Raw genomic sequence first — 26,622 nt, 5'->3', positions numbered from 1 at the left:
TCTAAATTGTTTGTTGGCCTGGGTCAAACAGCCAAGGCTTCGATTGAAAACAATAATGGGATTTTATTCCGAAACACCTGTGTCTCAGATTGATCAATTGCTTGGGAAGTGCTCTATGCAAATACACCGAGAGAAGATAATGTAATTCCGCAAGCCAAAGGGGATGCTGGAATTTTAAATATCAAAGTAAAACTGCGTAAGAGGTGGGGAAAACTACTTTGCTTTTCTTTCAAATTAACATCCTCAAAACTTTGAAGGGCTTTTAGCAAGTCTAAATGGCCACAAAGCATTGTAAAATCATTCGCCGAACTTTGCAAGGTGGGATCCATCATAAAAATTCCTCTCGACGTAATATATGTGCATCTTAAGCACGTACACTTTTGTATCTTAAATTGTTACAAATTCAGCAGAGACGTAAGTGACACGATAGCTTTGCAAAAATGTGCATACTTAACAGATGTTGTATTGTAAATTAGATAAATCCTAAAAAGGAAAAAAAGCGAAGACAGTAAGAATAAAAGATAATATAGCTGTAAGATATTATTGATGATTTACCTGTTAAGACAGCTAACCCCACCACAGATACGCAAAGCAAACACCACTCGAGTATGCTACACATAAGTATGTTCTGAGTTTATTATTCATCATATCTTTCTTTTAGTGGGGAGACATATACATATGTATGTACACTTAACAATACAGTTAACAAAAGGCTAATACGTATGTAGTAATAGTGGTAATATAATAAAACGATTCTGCTCCTCGACAACAGAAATATAATTTCTCAACTCTCTCAAATAGTAGACCGACCATAAGCACTATGATCCTTTTGTCATGTTTACGTATATTAATGTTAATTTGCTTCATTTAAAAATAATGCACACTTACAGCTATATACAGTTTGGAACTATGTAATTTATAATTAGCAATTAGATTTCACTTAAACATCTCGTTTTGTGTTTTACGCTTCTCGTTACTGTAATTTTACTTTTCTGTTTTTTGCGATAGAACTCTGCGACATAGTATTTTGTACAGCATCCTTTGAGGATGCGCCCCAAGGTGACCCGTCGTCCTTGCCGTGCCTTAAAATTTTAAAATAATTAATTTACACAATACACAGAGTTGCTCAGTCTTCAGGCGCGTGTTTTCTGCCGCGGGTCTCGAGTCAGCTTTGGTCGTTCCACTTTTCCAGCGACCAAGCGAAAGAATCATTCAATCCACATTTCACACGATTCCAAGGGAATCAGTCTAATACGAGGATATGCCTATGACGGGGGAGTACTGAAAGATATAAGTTAAATAACATTATATATCATTACTGAGGGACTTCCTTTATATTATTAAAAAAATTAAATATAATTAGTATATTTTTTGCTTCTAATTTAACAGTCAGTAGTTTGACCCACCTCCTCATCCATGACACTGGTATGGTCGTAGATCCGGGCCGGTAGGTTTTTCCGGAGACTGAAATGATCCTCTGTGGTGGTGGTTTTGCGGTAGATGGGATTCTCAAAGTTCATCGAGTTGATGCGTCGCTTGCTGCAGTAGCGGTAGCCAATGAGCAGGAGCTGTGGATGTCCAAATAATTTGATTAGTTCTCCCTCAGTTTCACAACCATCAGCCCCTCCCAACTTACCACCGACAGCAGGACTGCCAATCCACTGAGACTGGCTATAACCACCAGCGCAATAAAGCCGGAATCCGGCTGCTCACTGGGCGTTGTGGTCTTTTCGATTTGGGTCTGGTTCTTCACTGGACGCTGGTCGGCAACTGTGGACAAAAAGATTATGTTCATAAAGTTGTTCAATACAAAGTGGAAACAAAAAGCAAACACAATAAACAAATAAGCACATATACAACATACATATAGAAAGACAGTATTACAAAGCGTTAATAATTTACTTACAATTTTAAAATGTGCCTTAAATAACTAGACTTATCGTGTGATAACATATGCCACAAAAGTATGAATAAGATTATCCAATTAACATTTACAACACTTTACTGAGTACAACAAGACATGTTACTAAACTGAACCAAATAGCCAAATAAACTGCACTTAAAGATTTCATAACTTAAGTTTTTGGATGGTCGAAATTTTAACCCATTTTCATGTTCGATTTTCTAGATTCAATAACTTGAGTTATTGAATTCCGATTTAGACGTGGGATACCATTATGAGTTTGTATTTGAATTTCCTACGTTTTACATTCAAATTTTCCTATTTACGGAGGGTCGAAATTTTAACCCATTTTCATGTTCGATTTTTCCGTAAATCCAATGAATTTCAGAAGGGGACCCTAAAACCACACTTCTAGATTTCATAACTTGAGTTTTTGCAACCCGATTAAGTCGTGGGATACCTCTATGAATTTGTGGTGGAATTCTCTAAAAGTCTACATTAAAATTTTCCCTTTTAGCGATGGTCGAAATTTTAACCCATTTTCATGTTCGATTTTTCCGTAAATCCAATGGATTTCAGAAGGGGACCCTAAAACCACACTTCTAGATTTCATAACTTGAGTTTTTGCAACCCGATTAAGTCGTGGGATACCTCTATGAGTTTGTGGCGGAATTCTCTAAAAGTCTACATTAAAATTTTCCTTTTTAGCGATGGTCGAAATTTTAACCCATTTTCATGTTCGAATTTTCCGTAAACCCAATGGATTTCAGAAGGGGACCCTAAAATTGATCTTCTAGATTTCATAACTTGAGTAATAGGAACCCGATTTAGACGTGGGATACCTTTATGAATTTGTGGTGGAATTCTCTAATATTCTACATTAAAATTTTCCCTTTTAGAGTTAGTCGAAATTTTAACCCATTTTCATGTTCGAATTTTCCGTAAACCCAATGGATTTCAGAAGGGGACCCTAAAATTGATCTTCTAGATTTCATAACTTGAGTAATAGGAACCCGATTAAGTCGTGGGATACCTCTATGAGTTTGTGGCGGAATTCTCTAATATTCTACATTAAAATTTTCCTTTTTAGCGATGGTCGAAATTTTAACCCATTTTCATGTTCGATTTTTCCGTAAATCCAATGGATTTCAGAAGGGGACCCTAAAACCACACTTCTAGATTTCATAACTTGAGTTTTTGCAACCCGATTAAGTCGTGGGATACCTCTATGAGTTTGTGGCGGAATTCTCTAAAAGTCTACATTAAAATTTTCCTTTTTAGCGATGGTCGAAATTTTAACCCATTTTCATGTTCGAATTTTCCGTAAACCCAATGGATTTCAGAAGGGGACCCTAAAATTGATCTTCTAGATTTCATAACTTGAGTAATAGGAACCCGATTAAGTCGTGGGATACCTCTATGAGTTTGTGGCGGAATTCTCTAATATTCTACATTAAAATTTTCCCTTTTAGAGATAATGGAAATTTTAACCCATTTTCATGTTCGATTTTTCCGTAAATCCAATGGATTTCAGAAGGGGACCCTAAAACTACACTTCTAGATTTCATAACTTGAGTTTTTGCAACCCGATTAAGTCGTGGGATACCTCTATGAATTTGTGGTGGAATTCTCTAAAAGTCTACATTAAAATTTTCCCTTTTAGCGATGGTCGAAATTTTAACCCATTTTCATGTTCGATTTTTCCGTAAATCCAATGGATTTCAGAAGGGGACCCTAAAACTACACTTCTAGATTTCATAACTTGAGTTTTTGCAACCCGATTAAGTCGTGGGATACCTTTATGAATTTGTGGTGGAATTCTCTAAAAGTCTACATTAAAATTTTCCCTTTTAGCGATGGTCGAAATTTTAACCCATTTTCATGTTCGAATTTTCCGTAAACCCAATGGATTTCAGAAGGGGACCCTAAAATTGATCTTCTAGATTTCATAACTTGAGTAATAGGAACCCGATTTATACGTGGGATACCTTTATGAATTTGTGGTGAAATTCTCTAATAGTCTACATTAAACTTTTTCTTTTTAGCGATGGTCGAAATTTTAACCCATTTTCATGTTCGAATTTTCCGTAAACCCAATGGATTTCAGAAGGGGACCCTAAAATTGATCTTCTAGATTTCATAACTTGAGTAATAGGAACCCGATTTATACGTGGGATACCTTTATGAATTTGTGGTGAAATTCTCTAATAGTCTACATTAAACTTTTTCTTTTTAGCGATGCTCGAAATTTTAACCCATTTTCATGTTCGAATTTTCCGTAAACCCAATGGATTTCAGAAGGGGACCCTAAAATTGATCTTCTAGATTTCATAACTTGAGTTTTTGGAACCCGGTTAAGTCGTGGGATACCTTTATGAATTTGTGGTGGAATTCTCTAATATTCTACATTAAAATTTTCCCTTTTAGAGTTAGTCGAAATTTTAACCCATTTTCATGTTCGAATTTTCCGTAAACCCAATGGATTTCAGAAGGGGACCCTAAAATTGATCTTCTAGATTTCATAACTTGAGTAATAGGAACCCGATTTAGACGTGGGATACCTTTATGAATTTGTGGTGGAATTCTCTAATATTCTACATTAAAATTTTCCCTTTTAGAGATAATGGAAATTTTAACCCATTTTCATGTTCGATTTTTCCGTAAATCCAATGGATTTCAGAAGGGGACCCTAAAACTACACTTCTAGATTTCATAACTTGAGTTTTTGCAACCCGATTAAGTCGTGGGATACCTCTATGAATTTGTGGTGGAATTCTCTAATATTCTACATTAAAATTTTCCTTTTTAGCGGTGGTCGAAATTTTAACCCATTTTCATGTTCGATTTTTTCGTAAATTCCATGGATTTCAAAAGGGGACCCTAAAATTGCTCTTCTAGATTTCATAACTTGAGTTTTTGCAACCCGACTAAGACGTGGGAAACCTTTATGAATTTGTGGTGGAATTCTCTGTTATTCTACATTATAATTTTACATTTTAAAGAGGGTCAAAATTTTCATGTTTGATTTTTGTGTAAATCCAAGATTCCATAACATAAGTTATTGGAACCCGAATTAAATGGGACAACTCTATGAGTTTAAAAATCTACATTCAAAACTGACAAAACGAGAACTAAATAAAGTTAAAATCTCTACGAACACAGTTAAGCCCAGTTTCATAGGCACGAACGAAGTCGACGGGGGGAAACTAGTTACATTATAAATCTCAAGTGTGTTGAGTGCAACACACTTCAAGATACCATGGTGAAGTAAATCCTTTTTCACCCTTTAAGAATGTTCTTTTTCCGGCACAATGATGCGGCTCAAACTCCACCCCACCTTTGGCAATGATAAACAAAAGGAGAAAGTGTATAAAAAGAAAACGGAAGTCATAGCAATAAAGGAGCAAGGCGAAAGAGGGAATCAACATCAAAATCCAAGCGGCTTAGAGCCCCCTTGGCTCCGCCCCTGCCTTTTGGCCACCGGAGATGCGATGGAATTTTCAATCAAATCGCTCAAAGTGCGCATTTAGGCGCAAATAAACACTTAAACGCGCTCGCGCCTTTGATGGCGCTTACTTTCATGCGAAAGAAGCGGCCTGCCGCCGATTTAGATTGGGAATGGAAGTGGGAATGGAAGTTACAAATGGCAAATGGCAATGGCAACCTAATGACATCGTTAACGCAGCGCATTTAATGGGATTTTTGCCAGCCGTCGAGGGAGGACTTCTTCTAGCCGAAACACTAAAAGTTATCAACATTAAGCTGAGCCGCACTTTAAAGCAAACACTCCACTGGGGACGACAGACAAAACCACCTCCCGCTCCCCCAGCCCGCCGATATTAACCTCATACTTTGCGGCTGGGGATTGTGGGACGATGATATGGGGGCGGGGACGAGGATGATGGGTTCCCCCCAGAGGTTTCAATTGCAGTGGTGGCCCATCGCCTGCCTACTTGCGGTCGAGGGCGATGCAAGTGGCTCTACTGCGCTGGCATTTATGAAACTGTCAAGGATATATGGGCTACAGGGTATGTGGGGTAAGGGAGACGGCTTTATCCTTCCCGAACTCCTGATGATGATTAATGTGGGCCATGACAAAGCAAATGTTGCGGATTGGGCGCCTGCAAAGGGGGGTCTTTGGTGGATCCTGGCGAGCGGTTTGATTAATACGCTTGCAATAAATCTGAATCTGAATCTCACCAAAGTGTTTATAAACAGTGCGTGAGCGTGGATAAGAAAGAGTGCCAGAGAAAGACGTCGAACTTATAAATTGGGCGGAAGTGGCCGGGCTGTCAACCCATCCGAAAGGATAACTATCGAAGCTCCCCGCGGGACTTATTAATCAAAATTTGTGTTGACGTCCTGCTGATGAAGTTTTCCTCGCTTCCTTTGTGTCGGTTAAAAATTTGAGCTTGAATGACGGGATGGGGTTAATGCGTCCTGGATTCGAGGAGAATTGGACACGTTTGAATAATTGGCATGCCAAAAATAAAGTCAGCAGGGAACCCATAGTGATGGTTGATAGGAAGAGCACAATAAGAAACATTTAAGCTTGAAAAATAGGACGACTTATCAAATGTAACTACCGAAAACTATAAGATAATTTTGTATCTCTGATAGTTCGTAAGTTTGTTATTCATAGCTATAATAAGAACACTTGACAGAGACAACAGGAAATGGTTCTTTAGCCGACTTTCCAGACAAAATTAGGACAACACAAAAAGTGGGTAGCAATTAGGGTGGACCCACACAGGACATGACAGAACACAAAACACGGTTGTCAGGCCTACCGAAAGTCGCGGGCAACAGGGGCAGCCTGGTGCTCAGCCGGAGATCATCGTTAATCCCGATCCGAATGTCAGCATGACCCACTTGGACACCGGTGGGCAGTCGTCGTCGCGGGGTTTTCGGTCTGGGTTTCGTTTTGCGGGCTCGCGGGGGTTTCGTGGCGGGAGCCACATAAAGAGCTACATGCGGATGCAAGTCATGCCGGATTGGGGAATCGGGTTTTGGGTTGGGTTTATTAGTATAAGCATTAAAATCAAAATTCAAGCCATGCTGCAGGTTAAATCAAAAGCAAACGGCTTAGGAGTAGGTATACTGTTTGACTACTTACGATCTTCGACACACATGAGGCCATCGACCATCAGCTTCAGACCCGTGGGACAGGCGCAGGAAATGCGAGGACTCCGGTCATTGATCCTGGGAGCTGGCAGGCAGAGGTGAGAGCAGTGGCCATTCACCGACTGGCAGTGATTCACGCCATCCGGCTGGCGGTACGGGTGGTATACGTGGACCACCATCGGATGCTGGAGCTACAACGAAAGTAACAAAAATTGGAAATATATTAGAAATAACATAAAATACTTAGAAAAAGAGTTGAATTTTGATATGGTAATGAGGTAAGCAATGAAGTAACAATATTATGCTCACCATATGCATTGCTGTGACAGGCTCCACATCCTCTCCGGTGAACTTGTTGGCCTTGAACACCGCCTGCTTGTCCCAGTCGGTCCAGTAGACGTAATCCTCGAAGGTGGTGATGGAGAAGGGATGCCGCAGGTACTCGCCGGAGTAGAGAACCTGGCTCCGCTGGGAGCCATCGTAGTTCGCCGACGAGATGACGTTGAGTTTTCCGTCCACCCAGTAGATGCGCTTCCGCACCAGATCCAAGGTGATGCCATTGGGCCACTTGACATCGTAGCTAATGATGGTGGTGCGGTGCGAGCCATCCATGCCCGCCCTTTCGATGCGGGGAGAGGCGCCCCAGTCGGACCAGTACATCCAGCCCTCGATGGGATCCAGCGCAATGGAACGCGGAATGTCCAGCGAGTCCTCCACCAGGACCTTGCCCATGCTGCCCTCGAAGTTGGTCAGTTCGATGGTGCACTTGTGGGTGTCCGTGTAGTAGACATGGTTGTAGATCCAGTCCACAGCCAGACCATCCGAGGTCACCGAGGATTTGGTCAGCACCACCGTCTTCTCATTGCCCTCATCGATGGGAGCCTTGTAGATGCTCTGCGTGGTCACATCGCTCCAGAAGATCATGCCCGTGCGGAAGACAAAGTCCAGGGCAGTGGCTGCCTTTGTACTGTTGACAATGGACGTCATTTCCATGTGGTCGAGGGCTATCTTCCGGATGTCATGACGGCGGGCCAGGAGCAGCGAGGCGTGTCCTTCGCTGGCCTTGCACCTGGTGTGATTCTTGGGATCCCTCATGTAGCCCGCCTCGCACTCGCACTTGAAGCCCCCGATTTCGTTGACGCAGATCTGGGAGCACCTTCCGGGCGCATCGCACTCGTTGATGTCCTGGCAGTTCCGCTTGTCAGGGGATAAAGTATAGCCCTCGTGGCACTGGCAGTGGTGACCCACCTTCAGATCCACGCACTGGTGCATGCAGCCCCCGTTCTTGGAGGCACACTCGTTGATGCCACACTTGCCAGCCGGCTCATCCTCGCCATCCGGACAATCCTTTCGCTTATCACAGACCTTCGAGAGCGGAATGCACTGACCTCCTCCGCAATCGAATTCACTGGTGGTGTTGCACGCCCCTTGGGTCACTCCCAGACTGAGACTCAACCCGCAGTCCCGCTCGTCGCTGCCATCGGCGCAGTCCTTGTCCCCGTTGCAGGTGAGGTGACCCGGGATGCAGCTGCGATCCCCGCACTGGAACTGATCCGCCCGGCAGGTGACGTTCTTGCAGTTGGCCGTGTGCTCGTCATCGCCGTCGGGACAGTCGCGGTCACCATCGCAGAGCCAGCTGTGGTGCAGGCAGGTGATGCGGTCCTTGCACTGGTACTCGTGCGGCAGGCAAGGCGTGGTCGTCTTGGTCACATTCGCACAGGACTGATAAGGTGTAAAAAAAAATAAAATATTTATAAAAATAAATAAATAATAAAATAAATAAAAATTTAATGATTTTCGAAATTATACAAAAACCCCGTTGGCGGTCGGTTTTCAAAAAAATAATTTAAATCTTGAAATATGCTTTTTATTTTATTTGTTTAAAAGTATGCAACATTATATTACAAACTCCTAAGAAATAAGGAAGTTAATGCGACGCCTATATTAAAATTACTGCATACTTTTTGACACTTCTTTATTCTTTTATATAGGAAAAAAACGTTTAAATTTTTAACTTTTTTAAATTTTCGCCATCAAGATGAACTTAAACTTCAAATAGCTAAAATTGTAGTGATTTTTTCGGCTGGTTGAAAGGTTGTAAGGTGCAAAGAAAACCAAGGGTTAGGCTGGGGAAGCAGACAAAGTTTCCTGTCCTCAGGTTCGGAAACTTTTCGCTGCAGAGAAGAATGCAGAATGCAGAGGGGGCTAAGTGCCCCCAACACAGGGGAAATTATGCACCCCCTAAGCATGCAAAAATGCAATTTTATGCGTGCCATGCGTTGACAACAAAAGCTGCCAAAGCTGGCAGGGCGCTGAGTTATGCCCAAGTTGGCCATAATTCATGTGGCTTAGGCGAGCGCCCAAAAAAAGGGCGGATAGGGTGGATATTCCCCCAGGGCCGGGGCAAGGAATGGAAATTTATGGCTGGCATTATTCACTCACCCGCTCATCGGAGCCGTCGGAGCAGTCCGGATCGCCGTCGCAGACCCAGCGCTTGGCGATGCAGGCTCCGTTGGTGCAGGTGTGCTCCGCCACGGAGTCGCAGGGCACCACGGGGCACTCCTTCTCGTCGGATCCGTCGCCGCAGTCGTCGTCATGGTCGCACTTCCACCGCTTCTGGATGCACCGCCCATTGCCGCAGGTGAACTCGTCGGCGCGACAGGTCTGGTCTGCGGATTTATCGGGAATATTTAGGAGTTGCAACAAATGGTGGGCAAACAATAGAAACCAAAGCCAAATGAAGTGGAAGCAGGCTACTTTATCAGAGTGGTGAAAATGGAGTCAGGAGTGGCCTAAAGGTGAGTGTGGAAATTGAGTTTAATCTTTAAAAATGTGGATAAACATATCTGGAAATTAAGAAGTTTGTGTGGCATACAGAAATTCATTGGTAAATATTAACATGGATTTTTTAATGATGATTTATTTTTAACATATAAAGCTTGGTTGCCCCACAGAAATTCTTAGGTAAATATTAAAATGGAATTTCCAATGATTATAAACCTTGAGATATGTACCCTTTTTAATCAGAAATGAATCAAAAATATATCTTGAATGCAAAAACTTTCAGTGCCTTGCTGAAATGCAAGAGTAAATATTAAAATTGCTTTTCAAATGAAGCAGAACCTTTTAATTGAACTCTCAAACGGAGAGAAAACAAAAACATTCACAAATCAAATATACAACTGCAATGTTATTTTTTCGTTCTCTGAGTTTTAAATGCAGCAAAGAAATGATTATCCGCACACTCCGGATTCCACTCGGGGTCATCGGAATCCTTGCCACACAGCTGAAAGCTGCAATGGAAGGCAACTAAAAACCAAAAGCCAAATGAAGTGCGGTTGCCTCAATAGTTGGAATAAGTTAGCAATGGGTTTAGTTCGAGTGGGTGAATGGGGCAAGCTCGGAAGCCAGTTGGTTGTGGAATGTTGCTACAGACTGAGGAAAATTAAATAGTATTTGTACACCCAGGGGAAGTTCGACCAGAACTCAAGCCATTTATCTGAGCTGAAGTTGAATAAAAAGTAAATAAATGGGTGGGTTTAAACTGCAGGTGTAGGCAGAGATATCTAAAAACAAATGGAAGGATTCTGCAATTATTTGCAGCTCTGGTAAATGTTTTCATAGATAAATGTTGCTTTATGAAGAGTATGGCAAAGATTATAAGGTAAACCGCATAAAGATCTGTAGAAATTATATTTAACTAAAGAACGAATTTGATCATTTTTTAAGCAACTTCTCAACAGAATATTTTGAAAATAAAAAAATTGTTGATGGATTATCCTTACTGCAGTTGTGCTCGTCGGAGCCATCGCTGCAGTCCTTGCTCTGGTCGCACATCCAGGCCAAAGGAACGCACTGCCCCTCGCCGCTCTTGCAGGCGTACTCATCCGGCGAACAGGTTCGGGCTCCTATCGATATCAAAATCGATGTGCGGCATTTATTAGAATGGGTGAAAGGAGAAAGGAGGGGGAAAGCGTCGTGTTTTAGCTGTTATTACTCTCAATGCATACGCCATGCTGAACCGCTGGCTACATAGCAACAAATTCATTTATCCCCACCCTAATATCTTAAAGGGAAAATATGACCAAATAATATTCCCCTAGCCTCGTCTTCGGGTTCAATATCACCAACGTAGCAAACTGATTTTACCCTCCTTTACAGTCGAACCTCTGTAACCAACCAACCGATTCATTATTATTTTTCAAACTAGAATTTTGAATGATCTTAAAGTAAAGTTCCATTCAGAAACATATTTGTTTAACCCTTTTCTTATAAATGACAAACAAGGAGGACTTATACTTTTTAGGAGATCAAATAACGTTCTTTTTGTAGAAGCTCGACTGTATTAAAACCCTGAAAACGGCTGGGATCCTGTGGCCCCCCTCCGTGGGCGGGTATTAAGCGAATTTCATGCGATGTTGCCGGGCGCCAGCGACAACGCGTCGTATACTTGTTGTCAAGGGCGGCGGGAATGAGTACGCAATACGCAGAACACACACAAGTGAGCAGTACACACAGATACAGCCCCTCACAGGACTCTTACAGGACTCTCACTCTCAACGACTTGATTAAACTTCTAAGCACGAGACGGGGGGGAAATTGTTGCGAAAATTATGCAAGCGCCACTCCATTAAGGGTGCGTATGAGTTATGCGGCAAGTTAGTTGGTTAGTGAAAGCGATTAAACGGCGCATAGTGGGTGGCATTTGGGCGGTGGCTGGTTTCATATCGATTGCAGGGACGTGCAAGTGGGCGGGCTTACTGCAGTGGGCCTCATCGGACTTGTCGCGGCAATCGTTGCTGCCATCGCAGAGCCAGCTGCGCGGAATGCACTGGTCGACCGTGTGGCATTTGAACTCGTTGTTGGGACAGGCGTTCACTAAACACACAATCGAAATAGTCGTCGGTTAGCTAGCTCGTTGGGGATTCCCCGCTTATGGGGAGCCCGCTTTTCCCCCCGGGGGTTCGTAATACTTACTGCACAGCTCGTTGGCCTCGTCGGAGCCATCGGCACAATCGCTCTCCTGATCGCAGCGCCATTTGTTCGGTATGCAGTTGCCATTCCCGCAGCGGAATTGGTCCGAGGAGCAAGTGGCCTCTGCAAGAAAAGGGGGGAATCCAGGTTAAATCATGGCCAAAATGTTTTCGCTGCGGAATAAATAGAACTGCGAAGGCTGCTGTGATTTATTTGGCGGTACTTTTAGTTGCTTAAGCTAAAATGGAATACCTTTTAGGGCACTTTTAGTGTGATTTTTCAAAGGAGATAGAAAAGAGTTAACTTAAGTCTATTATTTACTGCAATACTTTAAATAATTTTATTTTTTAAATTAGAAAGCAGTTTAATGTAGACATTTACGCACAAAAACCCTATACTAACTATATAAACCTTATTTTGTTTCACTGGACTACTACAATGAGCATTATTAGTATGGAAAACATTTTAACTCATAAGAACTACCTCTTGCTGGAAAGAGTCTCTCTTTAACCGCAGTTGGGTTGCATGTTTGCCTGGCTTTGAACTCTGCCAGCGACCCGTATCAAAAACAAAAGCCAAACAAACACCGGGGAAATAGGGGCCCCTTGGAAATTTACGCTTCTTTACGAGTATGTGTGCGGCCACTCCCCCCACTTTTCCCGCCCAGTTTACACTCGCACACACATGTATTTATTTACACGCACTTGAGCACGTGCTGAGCAAGGAAAATTCCCCACAAAAACAAACAAAAAGAGCGCTGCAATGGCTTTTCAATGCCACTCCAAGGGGCAGCAAAAATGTGTCATTTTTATACCCCTCGCGTGTGCATACTATAAGCTATGTCTATATATAGAGCGGAAACGTGCACGGCTTGTAATCGGATTAGTCGATTTTAGAATCCGCTGACTTGTTGCTATGAAACGCAGCTTTTTTGGGCCACCTCAAACGGCCGGAAAAGCTGGCCACAAATTCTATAGCACACTTTTGGCAACAAAAAACGCTGGCAATTAGAAATTCTCCTTGCCTTGAAATGGTTGTTTGAATTCTTCTCTGGCATTTGACAAATTCTAGGGGCACTTTTAAGCTATTTTTACAACCTCTATAAAATAAAAGTCCAAACATTTCGGCGTAAATGATATCGAAACATGCCCTGGGGCCATTGAAAATGGCTGTTGATTATGCAAATCTAGGGAAACACGTTCGGCTGCCTAAAGTTTAATCAATTTTTATGCTTGTCAGGCCTGTGCTGGCCATATCAATAACATTTTATATGATTACTTTTCTAAACTTTTTATGAATTCGAATGAAATGTGGCATGAAAAAATGGGTGTGGCTGCGGGGGGGGAAAAAACTTTGATGTGAGCCAATATTTGTTAAAAATAAAAGCAAAACAAAAAGGCAAATATAAACACGCATCCAGTGAACAATAAAAATTGGCCACATGTGTGACCCGAGCGAGTATGAAATATATATAAAAAAGAGGGAAAATAACAAGTGGAAACAAGTGCAGGAGGTGGAAAACATTTTCCACGCCCGGCTTTTGCTTCAATCATTGTCGATTCGGTTTTATGTTATTTTTCTTTGCAGCTTTCAGTTACGTTTTTGCTAATATCTGACATTATTTTCGGCGAATTGTGCCCAGCGGACAAATTGGTAATATTCGGCGGTCCAGCCGTATTAAAATTTCATGTCGCCTCGGTCTCCAATTAAAAATCAAATTACAGCACTTTTTCGTATCATGTCTGACATGGCAGCGCGAAAACTTTCATTGATTGCAATTTATGCAAACCCAAGCACAAACCCAAAACAAAAAACCCCCATGCCGAATAAAAAGGACGAAAATAAACATAAATAAAAATATGAAAGTTGGCGCTGTCATGCAGCATTTTGCAGCATAATTTATTTTTTTAACTAAGTTTAAACGGCTTTTCAGTTGATTAAAAAACTTTGGCCTTTGGCAGTTGATGTTTCCGTGTATTTTCCCGCTCAGTCTCTGCCCTGCTCCTGCTGCCAATTTGTATGCAAATGTTAAGCGGCGCTTGCAAAAATATTCTGTTGCATGCGAGGCATAGCCGGAATCCCGAATCCTGCATTAAGGCCGGGGGCTGCAGCCGTGGAAAATGCGGAAAACTCCATGGGGAAAGCCGGGATTTTTGTAAATCCAGCTGATTGGGATTTTGGCATGTTTAATTTAAGTTAAAAGGTGTCGAAAACTTTTCGACCTGATAATAGTTAAAACTTTTCTCTCCCCCGAACTTCAACTAGTTTAACCGAGTGTTCTTCAGCGTTTGGAGCTCACTTTTAAGGCTGATAAAAGGACATTATAGCTACACTACAGAGTATTAAAGTGTAAGTACTTGAGTAGTGAAAAGCCCTTGAAAATAGTGTAGCACAAAATCTGGATAAGACTGGAAATATTTAGTGTATAATATAAGGGTTACTTTTGAAATATATTAAATTGTACTACAAACGAATTTAAATATTTAACGCTCCCTGTTTGTTTCGCAGTACTCATTTACGCAAATAAGCTTGAATTATATATGATAGGGATAAATTAATTCTCGTCAATATTTATATTTTCCCCCTAAATAAACGTAAATATTGCGGAAATATCTGCGATTATGGTAGTTCCAAACCGTCCATAAATAAACGTTTCACTTAATTTATGGTATTGTTCTCCCAAACACTACGCTAGACCATTAAATTCCCGGCAAACGAAATAATCAGCATAATTATTTGCATACCATTTATGGTCAGAGCGCGAAAACTGTGGCTCTGAGTGTGCAGCAAACTGGCCACGAGGAGTAAACACCAAATGCGAGCCATGCTGTGTAGGTTTTCCCGCGGTTTTCAAAATAGCTTTTCCTTATTTTTCAAGGAGCTGGAGAAGATTAGGCGATGAGTACGTCGAGTCAAGCGAGATTCTCGTTTATGATTGACAAACAAAACACCACAGTTTGCAGGCAACATCTTCGGGTGACATGTTCAAGAGGGGCAGCTCCTCAGTCAACTTGCACAAATTGATTGCATAATTTCCGCCAACAAAAACTGCCCTCGGGCAGCACATTTCAAGTTCATTACGAGCAGAGCAGACAAGCAGACGGAATATATATATAGAGCATGTAAATTGTAAACATGATATTCCATATTTTTGGGGTCAGGAGGGGAAATATGACGGAAACTCATTTAATGTTCAGCTAAATGATAAATGGCCAGAAGGGCGGCTGCTTTGGGGGGAAGTCAACCCCATCAACTGTCACCGATTGACTTTGAGGATAAGTCTGGCCCGGACGGGCCGAGAAACGGAGACTTCCTTGGCCATATCCTTTGGCGAACTCGGGCGCTGCTGGCGTTTTTTTGCTTGTCAGAGATAAAACGAATCTTGGCAGGACAGTCTCTGTCTGCTGGCAGTCCGATTAGCCTTAAATATTTTCGCGTAATTTGTTTATTCTTTCTCGGCTTCACGATTTTTTGGCACACACTCACACACTTGGCACACTTTCGCTGGCTTGCGTTTCACACGACTCGTTCAGTTTGTGGGGGCTTCCCCGTCTATATATATTTTATATATTGTATATGCAAATTCCCCTTCAGCTAGGAGGCAGTCCTTTCAGCACTCTTCGCGTCAACATCCGTTTGGTTGAGAGGTTCGCCGCCAACTGAGTGCTTGGTTGCAGAGCGGCTATCCTTAAAAACAATTCCGCCCAAGTTGTTTGCAGCCTCCGCAGCAGCCGAGCAACCGAAAGCTTGCCAAAGTCAGCGAGTCGAGTGCAAAAATCTGCCCTGAGTCGAGTGGAATTCTCGGTGAGTGGATTTTAAATGAGTGAGTCTCTGGAGTTACTTTCCGATTTGTTGTGAGTGCGATAAAAGCATCCTGAGGCAACCAAGGATGCGTAACGTTTAATTTTGAAAATTTCTTTTGTTTTTTCATTCGTTTGACGAAATAAAATCCAAAAAATAATAGCTGAGTTTAAATAGTTACCCAAATTGTAAAAGCTATTAACAGTTCCTATATATTTTATTTTTTACGAGATTGATAAGGATGTAAACTATTTATTTTCTTGATTAAAAATTTAGTTAAACATAAATTAAACAAATTATATAATTATCAAAATTTAAAATCAAATATTTTAATTAAACTCTGCCATTTCACCCATATTTCTATTTTGTTGCAACTAACAATCTTGACACACTTAACGCTGCACCACAAAAGTATCTTAATGTCGCAGTAGCATACATAAGCTAAGATAGTGCAGTTCCGTTAATGGGCATTTAGCATAATTACGGTCAGCATTCTACGGAAAATCCGAGCTGTCTCTTATCGAATTCCCCCAAGTTCAACAAAAATGCCATCCCAGCCTCCCAGCTCATTATCAATTTCACTGCAGGGGCATTCATTTCCCTCCAGCCGGGAGTTACATAAGGCAATTGCATTATGCGCAGCAAGAATCCCAAATTGGGATGCACTCGTTTTGAGGCTGCAGTAGTCAGTAGTCAGTTTTCAGTTTTCAGTTTTCGGTGTCTGGCACTACTTAAAGTTGGGTGATAAAGCCCGAGCGGAGCAGACGACCTCACATAGTTTCCTTTTACGATCCCATCGGGCCGCCATAAGTCGCAAAAGTCTCGTGCGACGCAAAATGATAAAGCTGGGCCACCAGACAGCGGCAAAAAAAATTGCTGATGCAACCGAGCCGCATGTTGCAGTCAGCTGAAGCTGAATGCTAAATGCTAAGTGCGTTGCAGCAACAAAAAGATACAAAGATACTCGCGGCGAGGGAATGCCATGGCACAGTTTTTGGTCAGCAGTCAGCGACAATTGCGATGCGTAAGTGTTGCAAACTAGTTTCGGTTTCCATTTCGATTCGGGCAGTTTCAGGTTTGATGTTGATTCAAACAAAAGGAAAACCAACAATGACCAACTGCTGACCGTGCCTAATTACGCGGACGCCACTGTTTACGTTCTGTTACAACGAGCGCCTAAGAGTATGCAATTGAAAAGTAAGCACTTTTAGAGCTTCACTTTTTCCCTAGCAACCTTACCTCCTAGCATTTAATTATATTTTAAAGCTAATTCTGATAATTATTATTATTAATAATTAATGTATTATAAATCCTTAACATTAGTTGATAGTAAAAAAGAAGTATATAAATTTTTTTAAATTTATGTTTATCTCCTAAAATTTAAAATTAAATGACGATTTAGCAACTAAATGCTGACGTTTTTATAAAATCCTGTTATATTATTATTTTAATAGCTGGGACATTAGAAATTAGTATTAGAAATTAGTTATGCATCTTTTAAAATAATTACTTTCTATTTGAAGGTAACATTAATGGTTGTCACTATAATTAGAGGTGTCAAACATAGAACTCACCTATGAACTTGCACTCCTTAATCTGCTCATCGCTGTGATCCTTGCAGTCCGCATCGCCGTCGCACACGAATCGAATGGGGATGCAGTCGCCGCTGTGGCACTGGAACTGCTTCTCATCGCACTTGGCCTCCAGGGATTGCCCTGCAACATAAACAGACCCTGATTTAGATGGGCAAACAAACGCTTAAAGCTAATTATAACGACTCCGAGTTACGGACTTACGGGCTTTGGGGCCACTTGCTCACAGCCAAACTTTTCTCATTAAAGGAAAAATAACAAAAGCTCAAATTGATTAGGGCTGAAAACTTCAAAAACAATCAGCAGCAGACGCACACAGATATATCCGCTTCGCTACATACACATGTGTGAGTGTGACAAGTAATTTGCATACTAAACGATAAACGAGAGGAGGAGCAAGGGGCTTTTAATCAACAGAAAAGCCTCAAACAAAATGGATCACAAAGTTTTTCGACTCCCGCCCCAAAATTCCGAACGATAGGAGCCCTTGAAAATATGCAATACACATATATTCGAAACAAAACAAGCCATCAGACAGGCAGAAACCCCAAGGAATGTCAACCGTCTTGCACAGAGAAAAATAAAGCTTGTTAGACACTCAAATTATTTATGTTTTACTGTAAAAAATAATATACTTATTAAGATTTTTCCTCAATGTATCAACAGTCTGACAAAGGGAAAAAGTTAAATAAATAAATATAAAAGTTATAAAAACGTACTGCATGTATTCAATACTAAAAGGCAAAGTCCCTTCATTATATATATATTATTTCTTATTTTAAAAAATATTAAAAATTCATATTTGTCACTTTCATAGTATTTTTCTCTGTTTAAGGACCCAAAACAAAATGTGACATATAAAAAAATGAATGTAATAGATTGCCATTGAACAAACAGAGAGCCGGAAAAGCGATAATAAAGGAGGAGGCAATCCTGAAGTGGAACCGCTTTGAAAAGGGTTTTTCCGTCCCGCCTGCCGTTGACAGCTGCTCGCTTGACCCATTCACATGACCTCCTCCCCCTGCCCCCTCGGGCGATCCATCACACGTTTGCATATTTCAATAGCCCCATATTTAACCATTTTCATTTGCATTCCCATTCCCATGTGCATAAAACTGCTAATTGTTGTAATTGAAGTTCGCAGCAATATGGAGTGCGTGTGTGGCAAAATAAACAAAGGGATATTTCCGAGTGCCAGCCGTCAATCAATAAGGTCAAATCAATTCGATTTCGAGTCGCCGCCCTGGCTGGCCGGGAATTGTTTTCAATTATGCACGATGACAGTCAACAAAATGGCGAAATATAATTCCAGCAAATGCATGCATATATTTATGCGACAGATGAGGGAATTTCATTCAAGCAAATTCCACATGACGTCAAGCCTGGCTGTGAATGAGTTTCTCTGCCTTATACGGCGCTCGTATGAATGAACAAGTCCAAAAATAAATATTAGCTTGGGGCTGGAAGAGGGATTTTAAATAGGATAATGGAAAAATAATAATATGGCTCTCTGAGCATAAATAGAAAAATGGCCAAATGACCCTGAAAATGGTCAGCATAACTTATTGAAATTGATGAGGGTCTTAAGTAGGACATCAAGATGAATCGAACAATGGGACAGCAGAAAAATAAGGACAAGGAAGATCCTTGAGAATTGACTCAGTATTGTCAGGCTGAAAGTTTACCCATCAATTAACCCATTTATGTATTTCACTCAACCATTGCAAGCACTTAACAATCAGTTCCATTGTCTCGCTGTCACATTCTAAAGTTTCTGCGGCTGACTTAATTGAGCCAGTCGTTTATTGATTACTGGGTTTCCGTAATAAGGCGGACACACCCCACGGATCGGAAAACCAGTTCAATATCAGCTTCATAGCCACACAGACTGTCTGCCGGTGACTTCGATGAAGCTCCGAACGCACTGCGAGACTATGAATAAATAAACGATATCGAACAGCAAACTGCTTAGCATATCTAATGATTTTCTTAATCGCTAAGGCGAAAACAAGTTCACTCTCAATCCGGTTGGCTTAACCCAATAAACTTTGCTTTGGCCCCCGAAAAAGCGAAGCCGCAAGTTGTCATCATCATCGTACGATTTTTTTTCTATTAAAAAATTCTAATAAATAAATTCCAGATAAGCAGTTATCTCATGGCCACAGTGGCCACCGCAAACACTGTATTAATCATAATTGTGTGAAAAAAGAGCATATTTTGATAAGAATGTTTGGGTTCAGCAAGGTGTTAAGTGCTGGGAAAAAATCGCAATCAGTAATCTGTTTTCTTTTTTCCGATTTAATACTAATTACTAATTTATTTGTATATACTCGCGCTGATAAGCTGAGCGCCCCCGTTTGTCTTGGGATCAAGGTTAATGGATTACCTGATAATTGACTGAATGAATTGAATTTTTATAAATACAATGACATAACACGTGATTCCTGGGGGATGAGATCAATTGAAACGTTGATTTGGGCATCATACGATGCTTGGGTAATTTCACTAGAACTGTTGAATCAATCAAAACATGTTTACTGTAAACAAACAAAACAATTAAACTGCATCAACATTCTCTACGTAAGATGAGCACGCCCACTATTAATTTGTTGTTGTTATTGTTTGCCATCGATTCTGGCACAAACTAGTTCTGTATGCTAGAGAAATCTGTTGGCACGGTGAATAAATTAAAATCTAAAGCGAAATGGGGCGCACAAATAAAAATTAACTCAAGCTCTGTCTCACTTCGACGACCTTGCAACATGGCATATATGTAGATACTATCCGCTAGATACTTATATGCACAAGCATATGTCAAATCAAGCATATGTTAATTTATCTGACGGCAACTCTCGGGCGAGAAAATTCAAATGGAATTAGCAATAAATCAGCGAGGAAACCAGAGGAAAATTTCAACAGCTCTGCAGCGATGGAAAGAGAGATACTCTCAGAGATAGCAGGAGATAATGAGCCATAATGAGCTGTGTTACAACGCAAATCGATAGGAAAATAGAGGGGCTCGCCTCTGTCTATATTTGTGTGCAGTTTCCTAGTTCACAACATGTTGAGGGGCCAAGAAATATTTAAATTTAACCAAACATCGCAATTGGATGGCGCACAGATGCTCTGGACCACGTCAATTTCCTCTTAAAAATATCTCAAAAATGCGCCTTGTTTTTTGTGCGCGGGTTAAGAAAAATATGTGTTTCTACTGTCAACAATTCAATCTATATTGAGCAAAGTCCAAGATTCCCACGAACAAAGTACATAATTGCAAGTAAATGGGATATTTTTAGCCTTGAGACTATTTATGTTGATCGATTTCTGCCTAAAAATATATGGTACTTTCAAGCATTTATTTTTAAATTTCTTATATTCCTCCTTATGTTTATTTGTTAAAATAAATTAGTATTAAATTTATTACACTTCCCATCAATATCACTTGAAGTTCATTTGAGTGACTTAATTTAACAATGCAAAGCTCTTTATCAGTCTATTAATTCTTGATTTATAGAGGGGAAATTCTGTTGTCTGGCTGCCCTTGATTGCCCACTTGTCGCCGAATCGCGAAATCCCGGCGGTCGAAAAATGCATAAAAACAAATCGTAAAATTGACCGATAAGATAATCCCCAGTTCAGGGCTGGCACTACGCGCCAATCCCTATTAGCCAAAGCAGGTGGCTAGATTTAAAGTTAGATTTATGGTTGGAATGCCCCGTGCCGCAAGAAGCGTCACAGTCAGACACGCAAGCTTTTCTTATCTAAAGAAAACCATTCGGAGATACAGATACACAGTGGTCAGCCAGGCGGAAATCAATGCGGAAGTCGATAAACAATTTTCGACTATTTCGGTACCACTGTAGCTGTGGGATCTACAAATCGAGTGTGTGTGTGCAACAAGTGGCAAGTGCACTTTTGTATCTGTATCTGCCACTGCAACGGTGTCTGTATCTGTATCTGTATCTTTTTAACTGAACCCATTTCAAGTGCAAGCAAGCAAAGCGCTTTCGATGACTCGACACTTAGATGATACCCTTGATGGAAAGATTGTGCGGATTATAAATCATCGGTGATGAAATTCTATATTAAATAATATTATTGACAGGTCATATATTATTAAGTCTTAATATTGACTCATATACGTCAGGCTTGTTTGTTCTGTTTGGGATTATTTATGTTTGGAATTACGAGTGTATTTTTTAATCAGCTGAAAAACGCTCAGCGGTGAGTAAGAAATAAAATTCTTTACAAATATCAACATAATTAAATTTAAATTAACACATGTTGATTATTCCTAACGATTAGGTTGTAAATTGAGTTATAACTTTGACTATTAAGCTTGAAAGTTTATGGTTGATAATACGATCGTACTGTTACGATAAGCTTTTAATTCACAGCACGTGTTTTTAATTGACAGCGCTTTCTAAACATTTAAGTTTGAAGGATTGTATATATTTTTTAGAACGTAATTTATGTGAAGAAATTTTAGATTAGTTTTAGATTACATTACAGACTTATAGACCCATGACTAGAAATATTTCACAAAGATAATCCTGTTCTTTAAAAATGGTAATCTTCCTTGAAAGCATAAATATCGTTAATAAATATTTTCTCAATATTTAACTTAGTACCCTATTATATTATTTACATTTTTTGTGGCCTAACCTTCCTGTAACACATATACCCCTTTGCAGGGCATCCAAACTTCAATTTCCACTTCAACCTCGCCGTCGTCTGTGGTCTAAAATTAGCACATGCCAAGCTAAAAACAAACTTCGCACTTTCAGTGCCCCCAGCCCCCTTTTCCCATCTTCCCATTCTGGTTTTCTAGACATATTCTTCGGGCTTCTCAGCTGCATCTCACCTGATGCACAGCTCTTGGGGTCTCACCTATGCCGAGGGGGGTGCCAATCTTTCCGGAAACGTTCAGGAACTTGAAGCCCATGTTGATGAAGGCCTTGCCATCGATCAGCTTGCTCAGCGTCCCTCCCTCGTCCAGTGTCCGGGGACTATGTGGGCCAACTGCAGCGGTGGGCGGGTCCGTCGAGGGCGTACTGAGTGGGCTGAGCGGCGTGGGCGTGGCTGTGCAGCATTTGCCGAATCCGAGTATCAAAGTCAGCAGCAGTAGATTGAAATTGGCGCAGGCGCAGCGGAACAGCTGTTCGGCCCGTCTTTTGCCGAGTGTTACTGGAGATTTGGGGCTTATTGCTGAGTTCGTGGCGGGTTTTGTGGTATCACTTGCAGTGCCCGTAGAGCGTGACTCTATGGCCATGGTATGGTATTTTACTGGTCTATCGTCTTGCTCTTCTTTGCTTTAGTCTTAGTCACTTGCTTTACTTTTTACTTTGGTCTTCACACCTTTTCCTTTGATCTTACAAAGTATTCACACTGTGTTGGTTGAAAGGGGGGCATGAGAGATGGGGTGATTTTCGGTGACCCTGGTTGTTAGATTATCTAAGCAGGAAGCGTGGGATCTTCGCTAGAGATTATCTAATCAGAGAAATGGCCAAAAGAGCCAGCGGCGGCGTAAAAATAAACGCAAGAACCAACGCAAAAACATTGAAGAACCGCTGTGCCAGCCAAAAAATAAGGAAAATAAACAGACTATCTGGCCAATTCTCTTCTTTTCTTGGGGGGCTCTCTTCTCATTTCTTATTTCGGGCTGAGAGCACCGAGGAAACTGGTTAAAAGTCGTGCGACACACAAAAACGCGACGCAGCCGAAAAAAACCGAAACGCCCGAAAAATTAAGCAAAAATATCGGACGACAACAAGATTGCCGAAAAATGCGAAGAGAGCAAAATGTAAAACGCACAAAAATACACAGAAAATACGTTTCGTACTATCACCTTTAAAGTAACCGAATACTTAAAAAAATTTAACATTTATTGATTTATTTTTAAATATTTTTTGAGTTATATGAGCTTGAATAACAACTTATACTTTTTTGTGTATAAAAAACGCAGTCGTTTCTGTTGACGTTGACAATTAATAAAGCTGACGAAGAATTAAAAGTATTTCTTGATCGGCTTGCCACGCCCCCTTGACCGCGCCAGTTAATTAATTAAATACTGTTTTCGCGTTCATTTTTTAGCTAGCACGCGTTGACTCGCTCTGATAAACACAGGCTTATCAGCATTGCCTTTTATTTTGATTTATTTTTTGCGGGCTTTCAAGGCGTCGGCAAATGTGCGGCACGTGCTCGACGAGTCTCTGCCAATTTTGAATTAAGTTAAAAGATCATTACATTTACGTTTGGATGTTTCAATTACATGAGGCTTGTTTGACTGAGTTTGCCGAGTTTTTGTTTTTTTTTGTTTATTTTTTGTGTTGAAAATGAACCGCTAAAAAAACGTTGATGCCCGGTTCGCACAACGCGCCTTTTTCAACTGAATTCGTTTAGAGAATTCGCCCGCAAATTTAAGCGAATTGCCAGCGATTTCGATTCGAGAGCTGAGAGCGGTTGCGATTGTGTTCGTTTTTGCACCGCCTCAAGGTGGCCTTATCAAACTGACAAGAAAACACCAGACGCCGTCGAAGAGCCACAAGTACGAAGAGCGTTGGGATCGCTAGAGATCGGCTTCTCTGCCATCCCAGCGATGCTGGGTTCAACTGCTCTTAAGTTGCAGATCACTTTTAAGGTGCTCTTAAGGCAGACCTGTTGATCAGTGATCAATGGAGCGCAGTTTCGAAGAAATTTTAGTGATCTATAGATCTTGAGATGAGATCTTTATCAACTCAGCATTGCAGAAGATCAATGTTTTAAATATGTTTTTATTTTTATTTTATAAGGTTGGGAACGAAAGAAAAAATGACTATTTTATAAATTATAATTTATATTTATGATATACTTGTACATTTTTAACAAGTGTAATCTAATCAATTGATGCAAGAAAGGTTAATAAGTAATAACTTATGATTGCTTGTTTTGACTAGACTGCGAATTAGGCTGTTTTTGTTTTTATGTAGCCCCTATCTTACTGCCTTCGAATTACTGCGATCTATTTTACAACTAGACAGAATTCCTGGAAATATGTTGAATAATATTATGCACTTGTAGCAGTAGCTACTTTCCACATTAATTTAAAAATATACTTTGTTGTTTTGTACTCGAAGTGGGAGGCAGGGAAAGGGTTCAAGTGCTTGACAATCAGCTAGGGTTATGTAGACCGTTTGAAAAGGTAATTGCATTCGAGGGACACGTAATTGTGCAAGCAATTAGTTAACCTGATACTAAAGTGCAATAACTATTGATTTTCCAGCTGTTATAGTTGGGAAATGGGTTTTTCTTACATATTTTAATACGTTTTTCTGGTTTTGAAGTACCAACCTGAACGAAAGGACCACGCCAAGGAGATCACAATCAGCACACAGAGATCACGTCTATGCATCGTACTGCCACCGTCCGAGTATTCGCTTCCCAGACTTTATCTAGACTTCCTTTTTTGCGTTGCCACCGCGTTTATCAGTGCGCAAAAAACGATATTTTTAATTAGGCTGGACAACCGGACGTGGGAATGGGGCGATTATCGTACGACGATCGTGACGTTCTGCATGGGCACACAGAGGCAATATGTCCAGGTGTCAATAGGTGTACTGCTTATACGTCTATTTCTGAAGACCCGGAAGGTTACGCGGTGCGATGCCCAGCGAAGACCGATGCGAACTGAATCGCCTTCTGGCGGTGGTCAGCACGGACTCGCAGCTCATTAGCATTGAAAGTGTTTGGCAGCGCCGCTTTCAATCAAACCAGGTGCGATTGGGTGTGATTGAAAGTGGTGTGAAGCTCGAAATCGAATTGGAGTGCTGTGGATTGCCACGGATTGGTTAGAGTCGAGTGACGTCGATGGACAGCTGCCTGACTGATAAGAGCCGGAGCCAAAGCCGCAGTTCGGCGGACAATGGGTTCGGTTGGGGTCAGAGGCGGATGTCAGTGTGGTAGAGTGCGTCATCTTCACAACAATCGAGCCCAGCACTAGCATCATACCAATCAGAATCTCAATCAAACTCACAATCGCATTCAAAATCACCATAACATCGCACTGCAATCGCAGTCGTCATCGGTTCTGGCATTGCATGGGCGTCATCTGCATTTGTCATGGATTCCCCGTCGCAATGGGCCACTTCAAATGGGCATAATTTATGATTTAGGCGTGTAAATCATTTTTCAAGCACCACCCCGCGACGCATGTGAGTGACAACCCCCTGAAAAGGGACCCCGAAAGCCACCGCCCATGCATGCCGCCGCCGTTTCTAATTGCAGGCGCTCGAAATCGCCGGCGAATCGCTCGCAAATCGCCTAATCAAGCACTTCAATTGACACTGCAGTTTATCGCCCTGGGGCCCCGAGTCGTGTGTTCAAGTTTTGTCGAGTGTGAGTTTAGGAAAACAGATATATATATTAAGGGGGCTATATGTCTTTTGTGGTTTTGGCAGGCGTGAAGGGCCCTGCTCATCTATCGCCGGGCCAGATAATGATCGGCACTCTTTAATCTCTGAGTGGGCTGACTGTAATCGCTATTTTCGGATGCCGAAAGCAGAGTCACTTGGCTGTAAAATAAAAAGTAACTAACTAAAACAAGAAATAAATTAAAAAATAAAAAATAAGTAATATATTTTCAGTATTATTCATGACTATACACCCAAAGTTCTTCGTTTTGCACTGCTTTGTATTATAAAATAAAAGTTAACTTTGCATTTTCCCTGGAAACAGAGCAGTTTATGTTAATGAATTTCGCCTGTAGTCCCATGAAAGGAATTAATTTTTTAAGTGACTTGATCTAGTAAATTCTAAGCGGAAGTTCTGACTTATGACTTTATCAAATGTCAGCTTGAAAGCCATATACCCTTCTAGCGAAGACTTTTAAACACCTGCATGGTATATTATCTTTGTCTAGGTTACTTTTTATTTTACACTTTCGAATTCAGGGATTTACAGCGCAGTAGAGAAACGCATGACCAAGGTATCTAGTGTCGTTATGGCAAAAGTCTCGTTTTGCTCTACTTGTAATCGATGTCTGGTGATCTCAACTTAGTTGGGCCTGCGCCTCCTTTGGGGTAGGTCTGTTTGCACTTTGTATCGCTTGTTCATGGGAATTCTTTATTTTTTTTGCACTGATTTGCACTCATAACTTCAAGTCTGTTTGTTGTTTTAGTTGCGTTGAGAAATATCATTCTTTGTATATTTTTTGGTTTCTCAAAGGCATTTTGTTAGTACCGATCCACTTGA

The 26,622-nt window shown here is 41.0% G+C and overlaps 1 protein-coding gene across 14 annotated transcripts; it reads right to left on the bottom strand.

Annotated features, from left to right (window-relative positions):
- Positions 1–607: 607 nt before the first annotated feature.
- Positions 608–26,622, bottom strand: LOC108026164 (very low-density lipoprotein receptor). 14 transcript variants are annotated; one of them, XM_050889021.1, is made up of 13 exons: positions 23,641–23,930; positions 22,285–22,782; positions 17,377–17,517; positions 12,005–12,124; positions 11,789–11,905; positions 10,813–10,935; positions 9,470–9,696; positions 7,337–8,749; positions 7,020–7,218; positions 6,694–6,870; positions 1,637–1,770; positions 1,407–1,568; positions 608–1,281 (listed from the first exon to the last, which is right to left on the bottom strand). In XM_050889021.1, the coding sequence occupies exons 2-13, from the start codon at positions 22,664–22,666 to the stop codon at positions 1,249–1,251; spliced, it is 3,228 nt and encodes a 1,075-aa protein (XP_050744978.1). In that variant the 5' UTR covers positions 22,667–22,782; positions 23,641–23,930; the 3' UTR covers positions 608–1,248. The 14 variants fall into 14 exon arrangements, with proteins under 14 accessions (XP_050744978.1, XP_043951446.1, XP_016952398.1 ...); XM_044095511.2 differs by lacking the exons at positions 11,789–11,905; positions 23,641–23,930 and adding an exon at positions 26,398–26,622; XM_017096909.3 differs by lacking the exons at positions 11,789–11,905; positions 23,641–23,930 and adding an exon at positions 26,296–26,378.

The sequence above is a fragment of the Drosophila biarmipes genome, chromosome 3R (assembly GCF_025231255.1).
Source record: "Drosophila biarmipes strain raj3 chromosome 3R, RU_DBia_V1.1, whole genome shotgun sequence".
NCBI classification, from domain to species: domain Eukaryota; kingdom Metazoa; phylum Arthropoda; class Insecta; order Diptera; family Drosophilidae; genus Drosophila; species Drosophila biarmipes.
The sequence above is the reverse complement of the archived record's forward strand: the minus strand, read 5'-3'. Positions and strand labels throughout refer to the sequence as shown.